The 22,799-nt window shown below is 45.7% G+C and overlaps 3 protein-coding genes and 1 long non-coding RNA gene across 17 annotated transcripts in view; 2 read left to right on the top strand and 2 right to left on the bottom strand.

Moving 5' to 3' along the window:
• The window catches only part of LOC116712074 (NACHT, LRR and PYD domains-containing protein 3-like), a 1,065,068-nt gene that overhangs the window by 327,800 nt on the left and 714,469 nt on the right, over nt 1-22,799 (top strand). The window lies entirely within an intron of this gene.
• The window catches only part of LOC116712096 (aspartyl/asparaginyl beta-hydroxylase-like), a 22,939-nt gene continuing 503 nt past the window's right edge, over nt 364-22,799 (bottom strand). The window contains exons 1-29 of one of the 8 annotated variants that reach the window (XM_032551933.1): nt 20,878-21,103; nt 20,748-20,804; nt 17,518-17,697; nt 17,374-17,418; nt 15,890-15,958; nt 14,397-14,537; nt 13,146-13,187; nt 13,040-13,069; nt 12,215-12,259; nt 6,545-6,631; nt 6,342-6,377; nt 5,423-5,467; nt 5,323-5,352; nt 5,219-5,251; nt 5,111-5,146; nt 4,627-4,674; nt 4,461-4,547; nt 4,293-4,331; nt 4,135-4,220; nt 3,938-4,024; nt 3,718-3,868; nt 3,121-3,257; nt 2,939-3,037; nt 2,747-2,836; nt 1,694-1,831; nt 1,468-1,603; nt 1,299-1,390; nt 914-1,047; nt 364-835 (exon numbers count right to left, since the gene is read on the bottom strand). In XM_032551933.1, the coding sequence (XP_032407824.1) occupies nt 685-835; nt 914-1,047; nt 1,299-1,390; nt 1,468-1,603; nt 1,694-1,831; nt 2,747-2,836; nt 2,939-3,037; nt 3,121-3,257; nt 3,718-3,868; nt 3,938-4,024; nt 4,135-4,220; nt 4,293-4,331; nt 4,461-4,547; nt 4,627-4,674; nt 5,111-5,146; nt 5,219-5,251; nt 5,323-5,352; nt 5,423-5,467; nt 6,342-6,377; nt 6,545-6,631; nt 12,215-12,259; nt 13,040-13,069; nt 13,146-13,187; nt 14,397-14,537; nt 15,890-15,958; nt 17,374-17,418; nt 17,518-17,697; nt 20,748-20,804; nt 20,878-20,971 (2,445 nt within the window). In that variant the 5' untranslated portion in view covers nt 20,972-21,103 and the 3' untranslated portion in view covers nt 364-684. Of the gene's footprint in view, nt 836-913; nt 1,048-1,298; nt 1,391-1,467; nt 1,604-1,693; nt 1,832-2,746; nt 2,837-2,938; nt 3,038-3,120; nt 3,258-3,717; nt 3,869-3,937; nt 4,025-4,134; nt 4,221-4,292; nt 4,332-4,460; nt 4,548-4,626; nt 4,675-5,110; nt 5,147-5,218; nt 5,252-5,322; nt 5,353-5,422; nt 5,468-6,341; nt 6,378-6,544; nt 6,632-12,214; nt 12,260-13,039; nt 13,070-13,145; nt 13,188-14,396; nt 14,538-15,889; nt 15,959-17,373; nt 17,419-17,517; nt 17,698-20,747; nt 20,805-20,877; nt 21,104-22,799 lie in introns of those variants that run through there. The other 7 variants (XM_032551935.1, XM_032551936.1, XM_032551937.1 and 4 more) reach the window with 7 other exon arrangements.
• On the bottom strand, nt 10,205-12,220 carry LOC116712155 (apical junction molecule-like). The gene is made up of 2 exons (XM_032552048.1): nt 11,077-12,220; nt 10,205-10,778 (listed from the first exon to the last, which is right to left on the bottom strand). The coding sequence occupies exons 1-2, from the start codon at nt 11,633-11,635 to the stop codon at nt 10,321-10,323; spliced, it is 1,017 nt and encodes a 338-aa protein (XP_032407939.1). The 5' UTR covers nt 11,636-12,220; the 3' UTR covers nt 10,205-10,320.
• On the top strand, nt 11,639-14,299 carry LOC116712195 (uncharacterized). Its single transcript, XR_004337464.1, has 3 exons — nt 11,639-11,787; nt 12,236-12,388; nt 14,195-14,299. It is a non-coding gene; the product is annotated as an uncharacterized LOC116712195 (long non-coding RNA).

Raw genomic sequence — 22,799 nt, 5'->3', positions numbered from 1 at the left:
AACTCGACTGATGAGCTGAGCAGTGAGACGGCGGAGAGGTCAAAGGTGGTGGAGCAGCGAGGAGCTGAAATGGATCACTGGTTTGAGAAGAAGGAGAAGAAGAAGAAGAAGAGAGTCTGGAGGAGAGTAAATAAAATTATTGCCTTTAAGGAAATCTGAGGAAACTTGAGAAGCAAAAGGAGAATAAATCATTTTTACTGCCTTCCAGTAAAACTGAACGAACCAAAGAAGAAAACATCAGAACCAGACGCTAAATTTTCCCTTTTTTCATTTTTTATTATTTTATATAAATATTAATCATCTTTTAACATATTGTATTACAAAGTAAATGTGCAAAAAAAATTCAGAACCAAACAAAGCTGATCAAGAGCAGAGGCAGAGCATGATGCATGCTTTTATTGTGAAGGTCCAGAGCTTCCTGCAGCTGTAGTGTTTCAATAATTCACAGACAGGGATGAAGAGTAGGAGGTGGTTCTGGTTCATTATTAAAGGAAGTGAATGGATCCATGATCACCACGGAACACCAGAACCCGACCCGATCAGAACCGGGCTCAGAAAGTACCGCGCCGTCCGGCTTAATGTCCAGTCAGTAGTTTAAAACATTCATCAGTCTGAGTCCATCAGTCAGGTCTCTGCTTCCACGACTCAAACCGTGGGGTCCACAGTACCGGGTCAGAACCGGTCCTAAATGGGGCTGAGCGTCTGGCGCTGGTACTGGCTCAGCTCCGGGTGCCACACGTCCACGATGAAGATCAGGCGGTAGCTGTTGGCCTCCTGCCACACCTCGTGCTCAAAGGAGTCGTCGAAGATCAGGACCTTCCCCTCCTCCCACTCCCTGCCAACAGGAAGTGGACGGTGATGTCACAGGAAGTGGTTTAAACTTTGCTCAGCGGTTCCAGCAGCAGAGGCTCACCTGGTCTGGTCTGTGCAGCGGATCCTGCAGCCCGGCGCCGGGATGACGAGGCCCAGGTGCATCCGCAGCCTGCAGTTGGTGGGTCCGGTGTGAGGCCAGACGTGAGTCCCAGGCTGCATCACCGAGAACTTTATCTAGGCCGGCGGCGACGGGAAGTCAGGAGGGACAAAACACGGACAGGAAGTCAGGAGGGACAAAACAAGGACAGGAAGTCAGGAGGGACAAAACACCGACAGGAAGTCAGGGACAAAACACGGACAGGAAGTCAGGAAAAGGTAAAGAAAACTGTTTTAACTCTGAGATTATTAGCAGCAAAGCTATAAGACACCAAACAGCACGATTGGTTGGAGGGAACAGAGGGGAGGTTCTGGTTCTGGTCGGGTACCTGTCCTCTCTTGCAGCCCGTCGCTTCAGGGAACCGCTCCATCAGGGCGCAGGTCTTCGGGACGCCCTGGCAGGCGTTTCCAACCCGTTTCCCTGGAGACACGCATCAACATCAGTTAGCCGAGGTCCGACCGGCGGTTCTAGGTCGGTTCTGGTTACCGGGTCAGCACCTTGCTGCCACAGCGTGTACTGGCCCCACTCTCCTTTCTCCCTCAGGTTCTCCTCCTCAGGAAGGAAGCGGCCCCGGCTGCGGTCCATCACCGCCAGCGCTTCGTCCCGGATCGTCTTCCAGTTCCGCTCCAGCATCTGGACAGACCGGGGTCCCGATCAGAACCGGCCCTGAGCGGAGCAGAACCGGCCCTGAGCGGTCCAGGACGCGTCGTCACGGCGACGTACCCGGACCAGGTCGGCATATCCTGTCTCCTGCGGCGTCCACCAGGGCTGAGCCTTCAGTCCCTCCACGTTGTAGAGCGAGCGCTGCCACACGGAGGCGAAGTGCCCTCGCTGGTGACCCCGCTCGTACCACAGGTAGGCCTGCAGACAGACCGGGTCGTTCAGTCAGAACCAGCACATCCAGAACCAACATAGGGCGGGACCAGAGGAACCAATCCTGACTCCTGATTGGACCAAACCAGCCCGACTGCTTTCAGGTCAACCAAACTTTAAACTTTTCATTCGGTTCTGACCCAGTTCACGTGTTCATGTCCCTTTAACCCTATCCATGGATGAATGAATGAATGAGAAAGCGCCACCTTGTGGCCCGCTCACAGAACTTTATACATCCAATCTTTACAATCCAGAGAAAAAAAAATTATCCAAAAAACACAAAATATTAAATACAATCCAGATATAAAATAATAAAGAATCAAAATAAAATTAAATAATATTTTAATAAAATCCAAATAGATTCCAGTGCAAACTAATAATCCCAATAACATCCAACAAATTGTAAATGAAATTAAATAAATTCCAAATAGATTCTAAATAATATATTTTTGGGGATTTTAGATCATTTTTGAAACTCCCTTAAATATCAATAAAAACTTTTCTAAAACACATCAAACATTAATAAACATAAATAATGACGTTTATTTCAGTAGGAAGGAAAACCTGAGAAAATAACTGGAGTGAAAATGTGCAGATTGTTATGGAGGAAACGCCGCCATCTGGTGGACAAACATGGAAATTACATCATTTAAAGAAACGCAGCAGAAATGTTTAAAGTTTTAAAGGAACAAATGTGACTTTTTTTTTTTTACACTTTAGGCTAATTTAATAAAATTTATGTTAAATAAGTGAAAACATGAGCAACACTCATTCAGTATAGGAGAAAATGTTCCTCGGTTCTGAAAATGCGGATCTGTTGATGAAGCAGTTTTAACTAATAACTGATGGGTTTAATATTTCCTGATTAATAACTGATATTGATCTGATTTTCCAGTCACTCACGCTGTCGTCTCCGACTCGCTGCAGAGCGTCTCCCAGGTGGAAGTAAAACCTGCCGTCGTCGGTTCCGGGCTCGCCGGACTCCAAGCCTTCCTGCAGAAACGGGGTGGGGAGGGGCGATGATCATTCCTCATCAATAATCAATAATCAATAATCAGTAATGCAGTGAGGCTGGACTAAAGCTGCCTGACCCACCCTGAGGTACGGGATGCTCTCTGCGATCTTGTTTTCCGCCTTCAGGATGAAGCCGTAGTGAACCTTGGCAAACCCGTTGCTAGGGGCAACGGCGAGGACCTGGTGGGCAGGGCAAACGACACGCAGCCAATCAGCAGGGAGCTTAAAACCCGAAACACGAACGTCTGAGCGAACCGACGCACCTCTTCGTAAACCTTCTTAGCTCCCTTGTTGTCGCCTAGCAACAGGTGGGCGACGCCCAGGTCGTTCCTCAGGCCGACGTCGTCGGGGAAAACGTCGACGAGTTTCTGCAGCGTCGCCAGCGACCCCCGCATCCGACCTGGGAGCAACGCAACATGAACTTTGACCCCAGGGTCCGACCTCCACATGCAGATCAAAGTGGATTGAAATTCATTTTGTCTCGGTGACAAGAAGAGATTCTACTTCCTGTTCCTGGTGACAAGAAGAGATTCTACTTCCTGTTCCTGGTGACAAGAAGAGATTCTACTTCCTGTTCCTGGTGACAAGAAGAGATTCTACTTCCTGTTCCTGGTGACAAGAAGAGATTCTACTTCCTGTTCCTGGTGACAAGAAGAGATTCTACTTCCTGTTCCTGATTTTAACATTTGAACAAAACAAAACCATATAAAATCCCAAACTACAAAAACAAATTTCCCCAAAATAAAAAATACAAATAAAATTGAAATATATCCTAATAAAATGTAAAAATCCAACCCGGATTGGATTGGATCCGGGTCTGACCCGGTCCCGGTGCGACCCGGTTGTGTCGGTGTTGTTACCCAGGAACTGTTGCCTCTCGGCCCGTCTCTTCAGCGCCGCCCTCAACAGGTCAGAGGTCACGTCGGGCAGCTCTGCGGCCTCTCCGTACATGCTGATGGCGCTCTGCAGCAGGTCGTTGCTGCGCAGCTTCTCCGCCAGGTCGTCCTGCACCTGCCGGGACGACACCGTGTTACGGACCAGAACCGGACCCGGCGCTGCACCGCCCCTCCTGGACCCTACCTGGGCCTTCCCATAGCGAGCGCGCGGGCTCAGAGGATGCTGCTGGACCAGAGAATCAAACGCCTTCAGGGCCAGGTCCAGGTTCCCCTGAGGAAGAGGAGGAGGAGGAAGAGGAAGGTCAGCTGAGCGTGGGTCAGCCAGAGGAAGAGGAAGGTCAGCCAGAGGAAGAGGAAATGTCTCCCGGTCGTTTCCTCTACCTTCTTCCTCAGCCTCTCCGCCGCATCGATCTCTGATTTGATGCTTTTATCGACCTTGTTCAGCAGTTTGGGTTTCTTCTTCTTCACTGGAGGACCAACAGAACAATAGAGGAGATGAAATAAAACCACAGAAGAAGATTTAATGTTTTTATTTTTACGTTTTTCCTTCTGCTCCTCGGCCGTTTTCTCTGCTGCTCCTGACCCACAGAACCAAACCAGAGGTCAAAGGTCAAACAAACAAACTGGACTTCATTCTAACAGTAGAGCTGGTCATGGTCGGCTGGGTGGCTCCGTGCAAAAGTCTTAAACCAGCAGCGAGTTCTCACCGTCGGCTGCCTGCCTGCTCTCTGTAGGTCGGGTCGACCCAGTTTGGGGTTCTGGTTCTGGTTCTGCTTTAGGAGGCTTCTCTGCTTCTGTAAATCAGAAACTTGTCACTGACTGAACTGAAACAACAAACAGATTATTTTATTATTAATGTCGATTTTTTCCCACCTGCTTCCTGGGAGAGTTTGGAGCTGGTCTGGTACCGACCCGATTCCCCTGCAGAACAGCAGGACCCATTATTACAGCTTCACGTATGGAAATGTGAAAATAAATAAACGAGCAAATTAAACAAATATTTAAAGTAAAATAAAAATTAAAAATACAATAAATAAAAATTACAAATGAAATTAAAACAAATTAATTTAAATAGATTGGAGCTAAAAATATGTAAAGTAAAAATATTTCACCTCTTCATTTCTATGAAAAAGTAAAAATTTAATTTATAATTATTAAATAAAATTGTTGAATTTCTTAAATAATTGTATTATTTAATATAAATTAAATAAAAGTGCATCCAGGTGTTTGTGACTTCAGGCTCAGCTGATTGGCTTCAGATTTAGTTTCTCATCGTTTATGAGACGGTTGACCACTAGGGGGCGGCAAACACACATCAGTTTAACTGCGACCAGAACCAGAACCGGGTCGGACCCACCTTCAGTCTCCTCTGGCTGGTTCTCCTCCACCAGAACTGGACCAGGAAACATAGAAGGTCAGAATCAGAACCACTGAATGATCAGCAGCAGGTGGGGGAGGGGCTCACCTCCTGTGGTGTCGATGGATCCGGGCTCCTCCTCTGGAACAAACACAGACTGATTAGAACCTGACAGGACCGGGTCTGGCTCTGGCTCTGGTTCTGGTACTGACCGTAGCGCTGTCCGGGTTCTGTCGGGTCGTCTGCAGAACAAACAGCAGGTTCATAAAGATCCACAGACTCTGGACAGGAAACAGGAAGCTGCTCACTCACCTGGAACAAAATGGCTGTCGTCCAGCGGCGGCAGAGGGACGGCAGCTGCAGAGGAAACAACAACGGTCAGACTGCGGATCGAACCGGATCTCTGGCCCGGCCCGGTTCTGGAAGAGGTCCGATACATGCAGCTGAGCCGGTAATGGGCCGGCTGATTCAGAGACAGACTGGATCACAGGCGGGAGGAGAAGAAGAAAGGAGGAAGTGTGTCCTAAAGACGGCTAATATGAAGCTAAGCAGTGCTAACGAATTAGCCAGAGAGGCTAACGGTGGAAAAAAGCTGCTTTAAAACAACATGGAAACGTTTTGATCTGCAGCGCAGAGCGGATCAATGGAGGATCTTACATGCAGTGGTAGCCATGCTGCCGCTAATGAGCTAATGCTCTACTAGCAGTGCTAATGTTTTATTTACTACTGTAGCTCTTTTATTTTGAAGGCAATTAGTGATCTTAACTTCCCCTAAATTACCTTTACTAAACTGTTAGCATCCTCACAACACATGGTGGGTCTGAACATGATTAAATTTAGAACTTTAGCATTAGCTTCAGCTAAACACCATGCATGTCTAACCTATTAGCATTCGTTTCTGCTAATACAATGTAGCTATAGGGCATTAGCATTAGCTTCAGCTACGTACCATGTGTATTGAGCGCTGTAGCATTAGGTTTTACTAAATACCATGTGTGCATAGAGCTTTGCCACAGTGGAGCTAATGTTCATGCTGCTAACTGTTAGCAGAGCCCAGCACTGCTGTGGTGCATCACCACTAAAAGCCCCAGTATAATCTGGTAAATGTTAGCAGTAGAACCTGGTTCTGTTTAGCGTTCTTTCCACCGGTTCTGAGTCACAGCTGGACCAGCGCCAGGCGCTAACTGAGTTAGTCATCCCTCACATGCAGCAGCCGCTCAGCGGAACCAACCTTGGATTTCAGACTCCACATCCTGAGATCCAGGGACTGCAGCAGACACACAGCGTTACCGTCGTCATGCCAACAGGCAGCAGGTGAGCAGTGAGTCATAAACATGAGACATTTCAGCTAAATAATCCTGATTGTTGGGCAGATTTCAGGTTTGATCCTCTGACCCTGCTGCTGCAGAGAGAGGACAGGTGTCCATGTCCCACCTGATGTCTCCTCGGCTCCAGGACCGTCCTCCTCCGGTTCTGGAGCTCTCTGGGTCGGCGTTTCCACCTCAGGCTTACTGGTCTTTTCTAACAACAAAAACACATCAGCAGCTTGTTTATTCTGCGATCAGAGTCACTTAAATCCTCTTTGGTTCTGATTCTGACGCTCAGGTTGAACTCCCATCTGATTGGCTGACCAGTCCAGAGCAGCGGTGTACCTAATAAAGTGGCCACTAACATCCTTCTAAATGATCCCATCAGACCTCACCTGTTCTCTCCTCAGGTGATCCCCCCCCCCCTTCAGCGCCGGCGCTGCTCACAGCCCTGCTGGCAACCCAAAGACAGGGAGAAACGTTTAAATCGGACCGAATGACCCAGGCAGCTGGTACCGCTTCAGAACCGTCCAGGCAGCTGGTTCTCCATCAGAACCATCCAGGCAGCTGGTTCTCCATCAGAACCATCCAGGCAGCTGGTACCGCTTCAGAACCGTCCAGGCAGCTGGTTCTCCATCAGAACCATCCAGGCAGCTGGTACCGCTTCAGAACCGTCCAGGCAGCTGGTTCTCCATCAGAACCATCCAGGCAGCTGGTACCGCTTCAGAACCATCCAGGCAGCTGGTAGCCCTTCAGAACCACCCAGGCAGCTGGTACCGCTTCAGAACCGTCCAGGCAGCTGGTACCGCTTCAGAAACCGTCCAGGCAGCTGGTACCCCTTCAGAACCCAACCCCAGAGCAGAACCTTAAAGATCATTTGATGCAGCCGGCGGCCATCAGACCCATTAAAACCCACTGAGGTTTGGGTGTGAATACTTGTGAGACCTGTGAGCAGCGCCCCCTTCAGGTTGGTTATCGAACAATGGGAATCGATAAATTCTGCAATTTGATCTTTATTACAAGAAAAAAAAACTCTTTCTTGGTGTTATTTTTTATAACTGTTAGCAGCTGATTAGAAAAGCTCAAATAATACCTGACCTTTGACCCCAAATCTCTGTTGGCGAAATGGAAGAAGTTCAAACCATCTCCTCCAGCCATCATATCCCCTACTCCAACATCGTTCTAACCGTACTGCCAGACAGAGGCTTAAAGAGGAGCGGCCAAAACAAAGGAGCTGGATTAGCAGATGTGATGATGTCATCCAGGATGTGTGGAGTGTTGTCTCTGATGCCTGGATATTAAGCGTTTAGCATGTCGGGGAGTCTCCATTCAGAGGGAAATTCAGATTAGGTGCAAGACTGACTGCTACTGGAGATCCTTCCAGCCCACAGCAACATTTCCTTTTGGGAAAAGTGTTGTAGAATTTAAATAAATGGAAAAAGGAGCTTCAACTGAAGCCAAAACATTTTCTCTGTTTTATTAAAGTACAGACAGGAAATACATGAAAGCAGAAGAGAAACCTGCAGAGTGTCTGACTGATGTGGTTTACAGGCAGCCGTCACCAGGAGGAACCCAGAGGATCATGAACTGAACTCCAAACATTTCACTACAAACTCAAAACAGCCAAGAATAAAATGAATAAAATAAAACAGAAATGAACTTAAACCAAAGCAATCCTAACAAACAACCACACAGAAACATGAGGTCATATCTTTATATTAAATGTATTATAATAAAGTTTCTACCTGTGGTATGTTCTAGTTTCAGTGCTTCTACATACAGAGTTAAGATGCTTTTTATTGATTGTTTAAAGACATGAAACTGACAAAAGTTGCCATAATTACAAGTTGAATGTTTGTGAACCAGCAGAAAGGAGCTGGAGCTCCTGATGCAGAGCTGTTGTGTAAACAATCATTTACACAACAGCAATATTCAAACGCAGCTGGTGTCTCTGCACTCAGCCCTCATGTCTGTTTTATACAGAGGTGGACAAACTTCTGCTAATAGAGGAGCTAATCTTTAGCTTAGCACTTTAGCTAACTTTGAAAACATTAATTTACTTGGTGTTTTGTAAACTCAGTTGAATAAAGTTCAACATCTGTGTTGAAGTTCTTGTTATTGACAGTTGAGCAATTTTAGCATTAGCTTCCGCTACATACTGTGTTAGTGTAGTGCCTTAGCGCTCCACTACTGCTTTAGGGTTAGCACAGCTAACTTTTTAGTTAGCAGTTCCTACCACTGGTTTTATGCAACATTTTTTAAAGGTACAACACTTTGTTGCAACCATGGGTCAACTTTTTCAGAAGTTGGGGATGTTTCCCAACGTCTTTGAGATCCAAAGATTCAACTTTTATTTTCTTTGGTAATTAACACATCAAAATCTTTCATTCTTCAATTGGCCCAAACTGGGATCAGAACAGCAATCTGGGAAGGTCTGTAAAGTTTTTAGGAAAAAACCCAGAATTTAATAAAATTTTATATTTGTTATGATCACTTTTATGATTATCCCCATTGATCATCCAAAACATGCAACTATGAAGAAAAATAAAGTGGCTAGGAGTATCTACATGGAGCACCAGCTGATACAAACCAAACACCAGAGTGGGGCTGATGGTAGAACGGTTGACTGGGTTTGAATCCCGACCTGGGGACCTTTCTGTACGTCTCCATGTGGATGGGGAGCATCCATCTGGAGAGTACCTGGGGGTACTCTCCAGATACCTGGAGGTACTCTGGCTCCCACGGTACGCCAGGTTCTCTGAAATATGTTTATTCCAAGTTTCCTTTAGCGCTACGTGTCCATGATTGGGTGTCCAATAACAGGTGACTTGTCTAAAGTGACAGCCCAATGACATTTTGAAATCTTCACTTATCTGTCAAAACAAAAGTATCTGATTCAACTTGCTAAAAGTTGGAGACAGAGGAGGACTGGTGTCATCCCTTGTACTAACCAGTGTAATACTGTACTGCTGAAGTGTTGATCCATAGCTGCTTTGCTGAGACGCTCTAGGTGGCAAACATTGTACCTCTTGTGGCACGTAAAGTCAGTGCCAAGGGTTTTCTTGCATTTCAGGTTCACCAGTTTATTCAACTCTGACAAGACAATTAATGCACAAAACCCAATAACTCCCAAGTACACACAACAGTATTTACACAGACTCAGCCACAGCGGTCAAAAACTTATGTCCTTTTGGGTTCAATGCCTGCCTACCACCTGTCACCCCTCGGCTCGTATATTTGGGCCTACAGCCCATCTATGGAGACCAAACAGAATTTGGCTCTAATATCCCAACAGGTACAACACCTGCATGTATCCAAACAAACCCAACCCAGATAAACCTGGTTTTTAAACCAGGCGTTCATCAGTTTCCCTGGACTATAGAGTTGGAGCATCGTCCATTCATCAGTCAGTTTTTAGTCCCATCAGCAGCCATCTTGTCCCTCCTGATGGCTGCTGGAGCTAAAGCTTGGGAAGCATTGTACTTCCTCTCTGGAAGGTCTCGTCTCTTCATGTCGTTCTTTGTGGCATTTAGTTGCTTCTCCTTGGCCAACCTCTCTGCCTCCATCTTCTCCTGGAGGGCCTTCTCTCCAGCCAGCCGCTGTCTCTCCATCAGTTCCTTCTCTCTGGATAGCCTTTGTTTCTCCAACTTGTCCCTCTCCTGCTTCTCTCTTTCCTTCATCATCTGTTCCCTCTCCTTCCTCACTGCCAGGTCTTTCTCTGATCTCTCCTTCTCCTGAGCCCATCTAGCTCTTTCTCTAGCAATCCTCTCTCTCTCTTCCTTCTCTTTAGTTGCTCTGTCTATCTTTTCCTTTTCAGATTTTTCTTTGGCCATTCTTTCCCTTTCTCTAGCAATCCTCTCCAGTCTTTCTTTTTCGGCCTTGTCCTTGTCCAATTGTTCTTTTTCAGATTTGTCTTTGACAATTTTTTCTTTTTCTAGTTGCTCCTTCTGTTTGGGCGATTCTCTCTCTCTCCTTACTAAGTTGTTCCCTCTCTATTCTTCTTTCTCTGCTTTCTCCTTGGCGACCCTTTCTCTTTGGAGTCTCTCCTTCTCTAATCTTTCCTTTTCTGCTCTTTCTTGGCTTAATCTTTCTCTCTCCTTGATGAGGCGTTCCCTCTCGCTCCTCTCTTTTTCTGCCCTCTGTCGTTCCACTTGTTCCCTCGCTAGTCTCTCCTTCTCCAGTTTTTCCCTCGCTAGTCTCTCCTTCTCCGCCCTTTCCCTCGCTAGTCTCTCCTTCTCCGCCCTTTCCCTCGCTAGTCTCTCCTTCTCCAGTTTTTCCCTCGCTAGTCTCTCCTTCTCCGCCCTTTCCCTCGCTAGTCTCTCCTTCTCCAGTTTTTCCCTCGCTAGTCTCTCCTTCTCCGCCTTTCCCTCGCTAGTCTCTCTGTCTCCGCCCTTTCTCTCGCTAGTCTCTCCTTCTCCAGTTTTTCCCTCGCTAGTCTCTCCTTCTCCGCCCTTTCCTCGCTAGTCTCTCCTTCTCCAGTTTTCCCTCGCTAGTCTCTCCGTCTCCGCCCTTTCCCTCGCTAGTCTCTCCTTCTCCAGTTTTTCCCTCGCTAGTCTCTCCTTCTCCGCCCTTTCCCTCGCTAGTCTCTCCTTCTCCAGTTTTTCCCTCGCTAGTCTCTTCCTTCTCCGCCCTTTCCCTCGCTAGTCTCTCTGTCTCCGCCCTTTCTCTCGCTAGTCTCTCCTTCTCCAGTTTTTCCCTCGCTAGTCTCTCCTTCTCCGCCCTTTCCCTCGCTAGTCTCCTCCTTCTCCAGTTTTTCCCTCGCTAGTCTCTCCGTCTCCGCCCTTTCCCTCGCTAGTCTCTCCTTCTCCGCCCTTTCTCTCACTAGTCTCTCCTTCTCCGCCCTTTCCCTCGCTAGTCTCTCCTTCTCCAGTTTTTCCCTCACTAGTCTCTCCTTCTCCGCCTTTTCCTTCTCCAATCTGTCCCTCTCCTCCTTTTCCAGTCTCTCCCTCTCCGCCCTTTCCTTCTCCACCCTTTCCTTCTCCGCCTTTTCCTTCTCCACCCTTTCCCTCTCCACCTTTTCTCTCTCCAGTCTCTCCCTCTCCGCCCTTTCCCTCTCCACCCTTTGCTCTTCTATCCTCCTCTCTTCCCTCAGTTGCTCCTGAGCTGTTTCCAGGTCCTTCATCTTCTGTGCCCAAGCCTCCTCCCTCTCCTGCTCCTCCTCAGCCAGGAGCGCCCGGATCTCGGCCAGTGCGATCCGAGCGATCCTCTTGGCCTCCATCTTCTCGTGGATCAGCCTGAGCTCCTCCCTCAGAGCCGAGCGCAGCTTGACGCCTCGGACCAGAGGACCCGAAGTCTGAGCTGAAAGATTTCGGCCGACCGGTTAGAAAGGATCATCTTCCACAGACACAGCAACGAGGATGTGGGAGACACGTTAGTATTTATGGTTTCAACTGAAAACTAACATGAACTTGAGTGACATCTTTTTGTTTGTTTCACTGACTGGAAACTTAGACATGATACTAAAGGTGCCTGTTGTCATCACACTATAACCATGCCCATATCACTAAGGACTGTTGCTAAGTGTTCAAACGTTACAGTTAATAAGATATTCAGCTGTTGGAGGAATCATCTCTACTTTGATCTCATCTGCCTAGAAGACATTGTCCCATAACCTTGTCCTTCAACCCTACCAAACAGTTGACTGGTTCTGTCATGACCTTTAACCTTCTACAGCGTGCAACAATTAGGATCAATTAGTGATGCTAATTATTTCAGGGAAATCATCCATTACAGTTAATGAAAGCCAAGCATCAACATTTTCACACTCTGGTTTCTAGGCAGCAGTGGATTTTAGTACCTTTGGTTTGGTTCGTTTCAGCCTCCCCTGAAGTCTCTCCTGGTGCTGAGAGCAGAAACAACTCGTCAAACTGCTGATCATCTACATTTACTCTCACGCTGAACACAAGCCACCCAACCGTCTCACAGGCGAGCCTCAGTGAACCTCTGCATTAGAAACAAGCCCAAACCGAAGGTGAGTGAAAGGCATTCTGGGAGCTAACCATCTTATCTCCAAAGATCAACAACAAATCAAAATGCTAACCGTTCTGCTTTCAGCATGAACAGCTCATGATTAAACATACCGAGCGGCAAAACAACAAAACCATGCGATTCAATGCATGACAGGAACTCCATGCAGATCAAGAACCATCATGAACATTTCCTGACAGCGATCCATCAAGAAATCAGCTGACGATCAGAATCAGCCACATTCAGCCCAACTGGCCCCAACTGGTGGCCAATCGGCCACGTTCAGCCCAACTGGTGACCAGTTGGGTAGAAAATCAAAACTCCTCTCTCTTTGTAACCCATAAACTCACCATAAACTTATTAAGGACCAAACCCATCAGCAGATTTCGGTGCAGCCATTCATTAATACTGAACTGAACTGAATCCTGTCTTTGTGGCTCAGGAGAAACAAAACAATCAACTCCAAACTCCAGGATGTTAAATACGGCAAGCCGTTAGACTCACAATGCCTTTTCTACAAACACCTACTAAAACATTGGTTAGTTTACTGTTAAACGGGTAAAAATAAAGCATAAACTGTTGCAGAGGTTGAAGGTGTTTCCAGCTGAATCAGATCCAGCAGACATGGAGCGCTGTTAATAAACTCCATCGTTACCTCTGCGCCTCCCTCTCTTCTTCTCCTCCTCTACGGAGTTCAGAAACAGAAACACGCATCAGGTGAGCGCGGCGCTCCAGACAGACCCAAACCCAGCCAACCGTACCTGTTCTGATCCGCTCAGAGCTTCCTCTGAACCTCCTCTGATCTGAGGGGAGAGAGCTGCGGCTTTAGCTCAGAAAACAGGATGAAACAGCAGCAGATGAAGTTCAGGAAGGTTAAAGGTCACGGGAGGGATATCAACAAGGATGCAGCTGGTTCAGGTTTAATAAACGAGGTTAACCTTATTGGTCATAAAACATGAAGCCCAGTGTAAACACACCAACCATGCAGTTCATAGAAAGGTCTGATGATGTCATTCAGGTGTGAGAGACTAAAAAAAACCTGCAGATTTCACTGAGACGATGAAGAAAGAGACGTTAACGCCTGAAACTAAACTGATTTAAAGAGACGGATCATGTTGAAGCAGCCAACCAATCAGAACGCAGCAACATGTGCATTAATGTAAAAACAGAAAAACGTTGATTTGATCCTAATGAGCAGAAGATTTTAATGTTAATGCTGTTGACTAAAAAGTATTTCTGATTTGTAGCTTTTTGTTTGTTGCATCTAGTCGTTACAACACGAAAATAAAGTCTCATAATATGACAATAAAATGAAAATAAACCAAGAATAAAGTCGTAATAAAGTCATTTCATTTTACATGACTTTGGTCACGTTAGATCTTGATTATCGAAGTTTTTATCTCATTAAAACCAATTTTTTCTCATAATGTTAAAACTTTTATCTGGTAATATTGCCTCTTTATTTTCCTAATATAAGACTTTACTCTAAAATTATTAAAATTCTAATATTATTGTTATAATTCTTAGCCTGGTCCTAATAGTCTGTCGTACTGAAACAACAAATTGCATACATATTTTTTTTTTATTTAATAACTCAGTAAATAAAATAAAATAAAATCTGACATAAAATCATGTGACATTCTGAGGTTATTTGACATAAAACTTTTAATTTTAGCTTAAATATTAATTATTTTTCTTTCTAATCAGCTTGTATGAAGATAAAAACTGGTTGTAATATTAAAAGTGACCAAATAAAACAGTTTTCATCTCTTCCTCTTCAGTTCTCCTTGTTTGTTGTATTTGTCTCCAGAACCCAGTCCGCCCAGTCTGCCCAGTCCGGTCCTGCAGTGGGAACTGGAGCTCCGACTCAGACCTGTTGGATCTGGTTCTACGCCGTCAGACCGCCTGCTTCCTGTTCTACTGGTTCTGCAGGTCCAGAATGACCCCTTTGACCTCCACATCCCCTGTGGAGGCCTCCTGCCCTTCCTCCTCCTCCTCCTCCTCTTCCTCACCTCGCTGTGCGGGGGGAGAAACTACATCATAAAGGAAGGTGAAGAAGCCATAGATCCAATCAGAGCCCTCCTCTGCTAAAATGTTCAGAACCTCCTCGAGCGACTCGGCGTTGGCGCTACGGCCGCCATCTTTGGTCAGGCCTGACGAGAGAGAGGGAGAGAAAAGGAGGGAGAACGGGATGGAGGGGAAGATGGAGGACTGGAAATAAGGAGGAGATGAAGAAAAGAAAATGGCAGGATGGAGAAAAGGACGACTGGAACGAAACCAGGATGAAAAAATAAAGAAATGATGAATGAGGGAGAAAGATAGAAAGTTAAAGATGATCCAGAAACATCAGGAAAACATTTTCTCTCAGTCTCGTCTCGTCAGCTGAGCCGGTAAAAACAGCGCCCTCTGCTGGTCACAGGCATACTTCACCTTCCTCTGGTCTCATCAGAAACTCCTCCTGATCAGATGCAGCTTCTGGCTACAGAAGAGCTGCAGAGATTCAATCTCAGAACAACTAAACGTCACCGGACCGTAAAACAGTCAGTTCAGCCCGACCGGACCGGACTGGACTGGACCGGACCGGACACACAGAGGAGGAAAAACACGTCACACAATCTGAAACTACACAAAGACGCTTCATTTCTGCTCTTACTGCTCTAAAGTTAAGGATGAACATTTCAGACCGATATTAGCCTAACCTTTGACCTCTGACTCTGCTTCAGTTAAACACCCAGTAATCCTGCATACGGTCACATGACCAAACAGAAACACAAACTGTTCATGTCGGCCCAGTTTCACTGATCAGACTGACGATAACGTTCATTTTGTGCATCCATGTCAAAGGTCAACTTGATTCAAATCTCTTGGAGTTCCACAAGGATCAAAACTTGGCCCTGTTGCAATAAGCAATAAATCAATCAATCACATGATAATTTAAAACAAGATCAATAATTTCCATTTGCATGATTTATCATTTTTCTCCTACCAAAAACTGGATGATAAAAATCTTCAGCCTGCTGTTTAAACTTTTTCTCAGTGTCCATTTTATTTGTTGTTTTATTTGTCCTGGATGTTTAAAATGTCTCCCAGCTCCAGAGTTAAATTAAAGTTTATACTTTATTGATCGTTGAGAATCTGTTCTTGCATTATTATTATGCCGTTATTACCATTATATTAATTGAAAATAGTTTGAAAACAATATTTTCCTTCTTGGCAGTGATGATGTTATGGGCCTTTGCACAGCCGTGATATCAGTGATAAATTGAATCTTTTTCACCGCGATGCTCATTGATTTTTATCAATAATTGGTGAATCTCCAGCCCAGTCAGCCTCCAACTTTCCAAACCTCATCAGCAACGACAGAAACACTGGAGGACGTTCATGTGTCTGAAGGTTCGACCAGCCGGTGCTGTTAGTCTATGAAGGATGAGCTCAGGGGTTAAAGGTCAAACCCAGGCCTTCATGTAAACCACATCAGTCGTTTAGGAAGGAGAAATGGACTTGCCGAGCAGAACTTTGGCGTCCTCCACGTCGAAGTCTCCGTCTCCGTCCGTGTCGTAGGCGGCTAGTTTCCCTGAGGAAGAGGAGTTTCCACAGTGGGATGGAGGTCAGGATGAAGGCTTCCACATTAAATCGGTTAAACAGTTTAACTTCCTGACTGTCAGAAGATCCAAGTTTGTTCAGTTAGCATGTACGCTAACCGCTCAATCTGAGATCAATAAATGATTTAAAGCAGATCATTTACAACCGTCAGCCTGAGGTGGCTATGCTAACTAGCCTTAGCATTCCTGGCAGACTCTGCTATCAGGAAGAAGCTGCAGCATAACAGAGAGAAGGGGGAGGTTGGGAGAAGCACATATACAAGCGTGATAGGCAGCACTAAGACCCGCCTCCTGGCTCTGATTGGTTGTTTTATTGATAACAGGTAGAAAACGGTTACAGAGTTTGAACCAGATGAAGCTAAAACTCACTTGTGGAGTTTTGAGTGTATTTACAGAACAAGAAGGTTTTTCTGAGTACATATAGTACAGACCAAAAGTTTGGACACAACTATGTGTCCAAACTTTTGGTCTGTACTGTATTTATATAAATGTTTTCATTTTTGTACAGTTTTGGCTTCATTGCTGCTCCGACTGTCGTTCTTTCAGCATGTCGACTTTTTTGAGTCTCTATACTCCAGTTAACGATTAACCGATGACTAAATCAGCTGATTATTTCAATAATTAATTCATTAATTATTTCAGCCCTAGTTGAATATAAATTCTCTTTTTCATATTTTTCAAGTATAAACAGTTGAAAATCATGAATCATTTTCCACCTGCTGCTCTGTAACAGGCGACATAAATTCAGTTTCTATCTGTGTGAGACGAAGCAGAAGTTCTTCACGTCGCAGTTCGTCTGCACTGGAAACTTTCAGAGTGAAAACTAACTAACTGAAGATGAAACTGACAAGTTTGTGAGTTTATGAAGTTGTGAAGTGAAACTGCAGCTTTCTAAATACAAACATGGATATTTTTACAGTCTGAAACGTTTTTCTCCGTGCGAGATGTGAAGTTTGACTGGCTGGTGATGAAAGACGAAAAACGTTTAAGAGTCATGAGATCAAAGGAGATGAAAGAGCAACACGACGCAGAGAGGAAGGATGTGGTGAGGATGACTGCGGTCATCTGTCAGCCTGAACCTCCAGAGAGACAGCTGCAACCACAGAGTCAGAACCAGGTCAAACCGGGCTGAACCGGGTCAAACCGGGCTGAACCGGGCCGTTCAGAACCTGCAGGCTGCAGAGAGGAAGCTGAGGCTTTATTGATGCAGACAGGCTGGAGCAGTCTGTCTCCAGAGCCGCTCAGTTCCTCTTATTTCAGTCAAACTGAACCGCAGTGAGATGTTTCGGTCTGATGGCGGTTCCCTCTTCGTGAGCGCTAAGCTAACCCGCTAACTGAGCCCTGCAGGAACCAGGCTGAGGGAAAACGGGGCAAAACGCTTTCATACCTTGCAGAACTTCAGAAAAGTTCATACGAAACTCCTGCGCCCTCGCTGCATGCAGAGGAAGAGGAAGAGGGATGAAGGCAGAGGAGCAGAGCGGTTAGAGACGTCACAGAGCAGCGGCTCGGCCCCGTGTGGCGGCCATCTTACCCAGGACTCTGTCGTAGTCCACGATGTCAAAGTAGAAGACGGCCACGGAGCTCCAGACACCCAGCAGAGCCACGACCATCAGCCAGGTGAACATGGAGAACCTCGGACCGCCGTCAGCCACGCCGGGTCCGGCTTCGGCCCGCTTCCCGTTCTTATGCTCCACAGGAGCCGGCCGGCCATCTGCACACATCACCAGCAAACAAAATCACAAATCTACTGATTTATCTTCTATAAACCTATAAACCCCTGGGTGGACCTAGCCCCGCCTTCGAGGCGCAGCTCCTCCCCCTATCAGCTCCTTCAGACTAGCCAGCAGCAATTAGCAAACCGCTGCTGGAGCTGCTGAGCTCATGACAGGAGCTACTGCTCAGAGCAATGCTGGTAAAACATTAAAGGGTTAATAGTGGGGCCATTCAGAAAGAGCAGGAGCTTCTTAAAGAGACACAGACCCAATTTCAAGGCGTTAAATTTAGAGTAAAATTTCTTTTAAGTCATATTTTATATGCACAGTGATTTTATAACAACTGAAGGTAACATAGTTACTGTATTGTGCTATGAAACGCCACGCTGTGCCTGGAAAACACATAAAACCGCCCCTTTAAAATAACAAACATACTTTTCTATGTCATATTTTGACAGATTATTTGGTTTTTCCTTCTTCTGATGAATCAATAGATTTTCTCTGAGCTTTAAAGGGAATCAAACCCAAACATCAGAAAAAAAACTTCATTATGAAACATCTTTAATCATTTTCATTAACCTGAGATGTTTTTCTGATTCCCTGCAAACCTCAAAGGTTTGTTTGATAAAAAGGCAGAAAAATTAAAAACTGTTCAGAGAAATCCTCAAACAGAAAAGCGTGGATACCGTAAGATGCTTTCAGGCTACTTGGGAGAATCCAGAAGATGATGATGATGTCATGGCTTTGCAGGCTTCTGATAGGCTAACTAATAACTGTACATCCTGACCCAGAGCAGCCAGACATGCAGAGAGATTCAGACCCAGAACCTCTGGGACCATCTGCTCTGCCTGTAGAGAATCTGAAAACGGAGATTATTCCAGGTCAACGTCAGACTCTCAGTTCAGCAGGAACTTTATTTATCCCAGAGGGAAACTATGATGCTGCGGGCCGGAAGGAGCTCCAGCAGCAGTCAGTCTAGCAGCAGCTCTGGAAAGGCCTCTGACATGCTAACAGCTACATATCCAGGCAGCAGAGATGATATTCCACAGCAACACTCCCTGGATGCCAATCCACCTCCTTTGCTTTTGCAGCACCGCTTTAAAGCTGCAGTATGTCACTTTTATGATAATTATATATTATTTTTACATATTTATTAAAACTATCATCATATTGTGACAGAAAGACATGAGACAGATAATCTGTGAAAACAAATCTCCCAATGCTAACTAGAAACAACCAATCAGAGGCAGGAGGCGGGTCTTAGCGCTGTCAATCAACTTCCCCCTTGGTCTCTTTTACGCTGCAGCTAGCATAGCATGTTGTGAATGCTCAGTCTAGTTAGCATAGCCTCTGATGACAGCAGATAAACGGTTTTCCTGTAACATTAAGTTGTTTCTCCACCATTAGCACATTTGGCAGCAAGCACATGGGGTTGATTGATAGCACTAAGCCCCTCCTCCTGGCTCTGATTGGCTGTTTTTGGTCAAAGAGGTACATTTCTTCAGGCATAGCAGATTATCTTCTGCCTCATAACAACATGGCAACCGTTTAACAAACCTGTAGAAAGGTATTTTTTAAAGCGTTACTGCGGCTTTAAATGTCCAGCTGGACGCTGCAGCCAGACCGATGCGGCCAGCTGGACAGCCAGGCGGTGAACCGAGGCGTTCTCAGTAACCAGCGTTTCTCTGACAGCCTGACTGACTGTTATGGCGAAACGTGTTCAGGGTCATGAGGAGAACTGATGAAGGTCGTTCTGACCCAATCGGGTCGCTGCGATTTATCAGCACAAATGTGAATAATCATTTCCTCCCATTGAAGACGTTCTGGTGCTAAAGATGAGACGGACATTTCAGGATCTAAAATGTTAGTTTTTATCCTGTATTAGACATCTTGGTTTAATTTTTATTGCGTAAAGCAGAACCGGAACCATCCAGTGAGTTCCCCCAAATAAAACGGGTTTGCTTCCTTTACAATAACGTTCAAAGATTAAGCGACCCACATCCTGATCTTAGTGAACAGCATCAACCAGAAACACAGAACAGTTTCAAAAGAATGAGGAAGTAACGGCTTTTCATCAGAAAAGGCAAACATGTAAAAACCTTTGAATGTTTCAGATCTACTGTCACATAATCAATCATCTACAGCAGATCAATCGCTTTTCCTGATCAATAATGATTTCCTTCAGAGGTTTGTAATCTGATGAAGTTTAAAATGATTCTTCATCAGAGGAACGCTCTGTAACGAAGGCACTAAAAAAGTTTCTTAACTCAGCCACAAAGAGTTTATAACTCAGAGTTTATAAACTCAGAGTTTTTATAAACTCGGTTCTGACTGCTGCTCTGACCCGATTGGTTCCTGCTGTGGCTCAGATTCAGGAGCTTCAGAATAAAACCTCAATCTAAACTGGAGTTTAAAAATCATTCCTGACGTTCTGATTGGTTGCTGGTGTCCATGTGATCCCGCCCAGTACCAATGGAGACGGTTCTTTGTTCTGGACCAGAACTCAAACAGAACCAGTAGTTTTGGTGGAACTGGAGTCAAACAGAAATCAGATCTGGAAACATGAAGCAGCATTTCCACCTAACTGGACCAACTGGTTCCAGTTTGGCTGTTATTTCCTGTTTCCTGTTTTGGACTGGTTGAAATGCTAACTGGAGGCGGGCTCATGGAGACCAACAGCCAATCAGAATGCTTAAAACTCCTGATTCAGTTTCACTTCTGACTGCTGATAAGAACCAGTTGGACTGGTACCAGTGGTCGTTTATCACTGGTTCTTTCTGGTCCACTGAGCAGAACACAGAGAAATAGACCAGAACCGGTTCTCTACTGGACCAGAACCCAAACTGCTCCCAGCAGGACCTGGGTCGGGTTGACGGTCCGGTTGGACCAGGAATAGAGAGAGCAGCTGTTCAGGACCGAAATATCTGCAGCTGATACCAGCAGCTGTCCGTTTGGACTCCTACGGGTCAGAACCAGCACCGGTTCTGACAGGAACCCAGTTAGAAGTAAAAGCAGACCAGAACCAGAACCAGAACATGCTGAGGCTCACCGGGTTCCTGGGCCGACGCCTCCTCCACCGGACCGACCTGCTCCTCGTTAACGCCTCCTAAACGAGCCCATCAGTCAGACCCAAACCCAACAGAACCAGAACCAGAACCTGCTTCAGCTGCCAGGCCTACCCGTCTCCTGAAACACCTCCTGCTCTTCCTCCTCCTCCTCTTCCTCAGCTTGGATCTCCTCCACAAGAGGCTGGGAGGAGGCGCAGCGCTGCATGGCCCACCAAGCAGAACGGGTCGGACCAGAACAGAACCAGAACCACACAGATATTACTCCAGAACCTCAAAGATCCTTCAGCTACCTGGAGCTCAGAGAGCTGGTGATGAAGAGGGAAAAGCTCCTCCTCTTCCTCCAACAACAGCTCTGAGTTCACAAAGCATCAGAACCGAGCCAGAACCCGGTCCGGAACCTGACCCGGTTTATTATTAGAGCTGACAAAACCCAGAGACGCTCCAGGAGAGCCTGGGATGCCGCAGAGCGACCTTGACTCTGATTCTCCTCCTCTGTCGTCGCTTAGCAACAGAAAGCAATAAAAATAAAACCAAATAAAATAAAAATCAGACAAAAGAAAATAAATTTAATTCAAATAAAGAAATGAAAATAAAAATTTTAAACTAAAATCAGATATAAAATAAAGACAGACAAAAGGAAAAGATATTAAATAAAAAAAGAAATAAAGAGACAAATAAAAACGGAAAGTCAGAAAGAACTCAGTTCTGCTACAGAACCAGAACATTTTACTGGTTCTGGACTCGACCCAACAGGTCAAAGGTAAAGATCATGGTATTTATGCAACATACAGGAAATTATAATGAGTTGGTTCAAAAACATACATACACCCACAAAACTAAAATATTTCATTATGTAGTTAACCAAGAACTACATACGGTACCACCTGGTACCAAACAGTACCAGCTGGTACCAAACAGTACCAGCTGGTACCGGATTTATGTTTGTCAACAACAGAGCAGAGATGAACTTCAACACCTACAGCCTCAGTAAAAATAACTGAAGCTAAAGACAGAAATCAACCAGCTACACCTACAGCTTCCTGTGTGACCTCTGACCTCCAGCGCTGGGCCTGGTTGGAGCCATGCAGTCTGAGCTGATCACAGGTGAGATCTGTGAAGTGACAGGATGTTCCCTCATGTAAATGAGCTGCAGCTCAAACACACCCTGCTTGTTTTTAGCTTTTAGCATCGATAGCAGGAGGGAAGGAGGTCAACCTGAGGGGGTCAACCTGAGGAGGTCAACCTGAGGGGGTCAACCTGAGGAGGTCAACCTGAGGGGGGTCAACCTGAGGAGGTCAACCTGAGGGGGTCAACCTGAGGAGGTCAACCTGAGGAGGTCAACCAGAGGAGGTCAACCAGAGGAGGTCAACCTGAAGGGGTCATCCTAGGAAAAACTGCCCCCCCAAAAACCAATTCCACTCAAAAATACTTTATTTATTTCTCCTATAACCCAAGTATCGTCAGTGAGTTTTTGTGCTAGCAGATCCATATCCAGGGAGCAGAGGTGATGCTCCATCAGCTCTGCTTCTCCACCTCCTTTGCTTTTGCCGCTCCTCCTTAAATCTCTGCCCGCCTGCATGGTTAATATTTCCTGAGTATTGAATTATTTAATGTTTAAAGTGAGCGGGTCGGTGTTTCTGGAAGCACTACAGACGCAGTGAAGCTTTTCAGAGAGTCACAGGAAACAGAGTCCTAACAAACATGACTGAGGGTCAACAACCTCTCCGGACACGTTAACAGTAACGCATCTGCTTTTTCCTCCATTATTAAAACAACCCGCATCATTACTCAGATTATTAACACAAAGCATCCTTTAAAAAACACACAACATCCAGCAGAGACTGCGAACATCCAGCTTAGCCTCTGTTAGCAGCCTCAACACAGCTGGTAGCGGCGCTAGCTTAGCGCCTAAACTGACTCCATTGGAAACTCTGGTCATTTTAGAAACTCTCCTTCGTGGTTAAAATAACAAACAGAAAATGGAAATTATGACTGAAAAACTATAGCATAAAACACCCAGAAGAATTCGGCGT

Source organism: Xiphophorus hellerii, chromosome 21, assembly GCF_003331165.1.
Source record: "Xiphophorus hellerii strain 12219 chromosome 21, Xiphophorus_hellerii-4.1, whole genome shotgun sequence".
In the NCBI taxonomy this organism is placed as follows: Eukaryota; Metazoa; Chordata; class Actinopteri; order Cyprinodontiformes; family Poeciliidae; genus Xiphophorus; species Xiphophorus hellerii.
The sequence above is the reverse complement of the archived record's forward strand: the minus strand, read 5'-3'. Positions and strand labels throughout refer to the sequence as shown.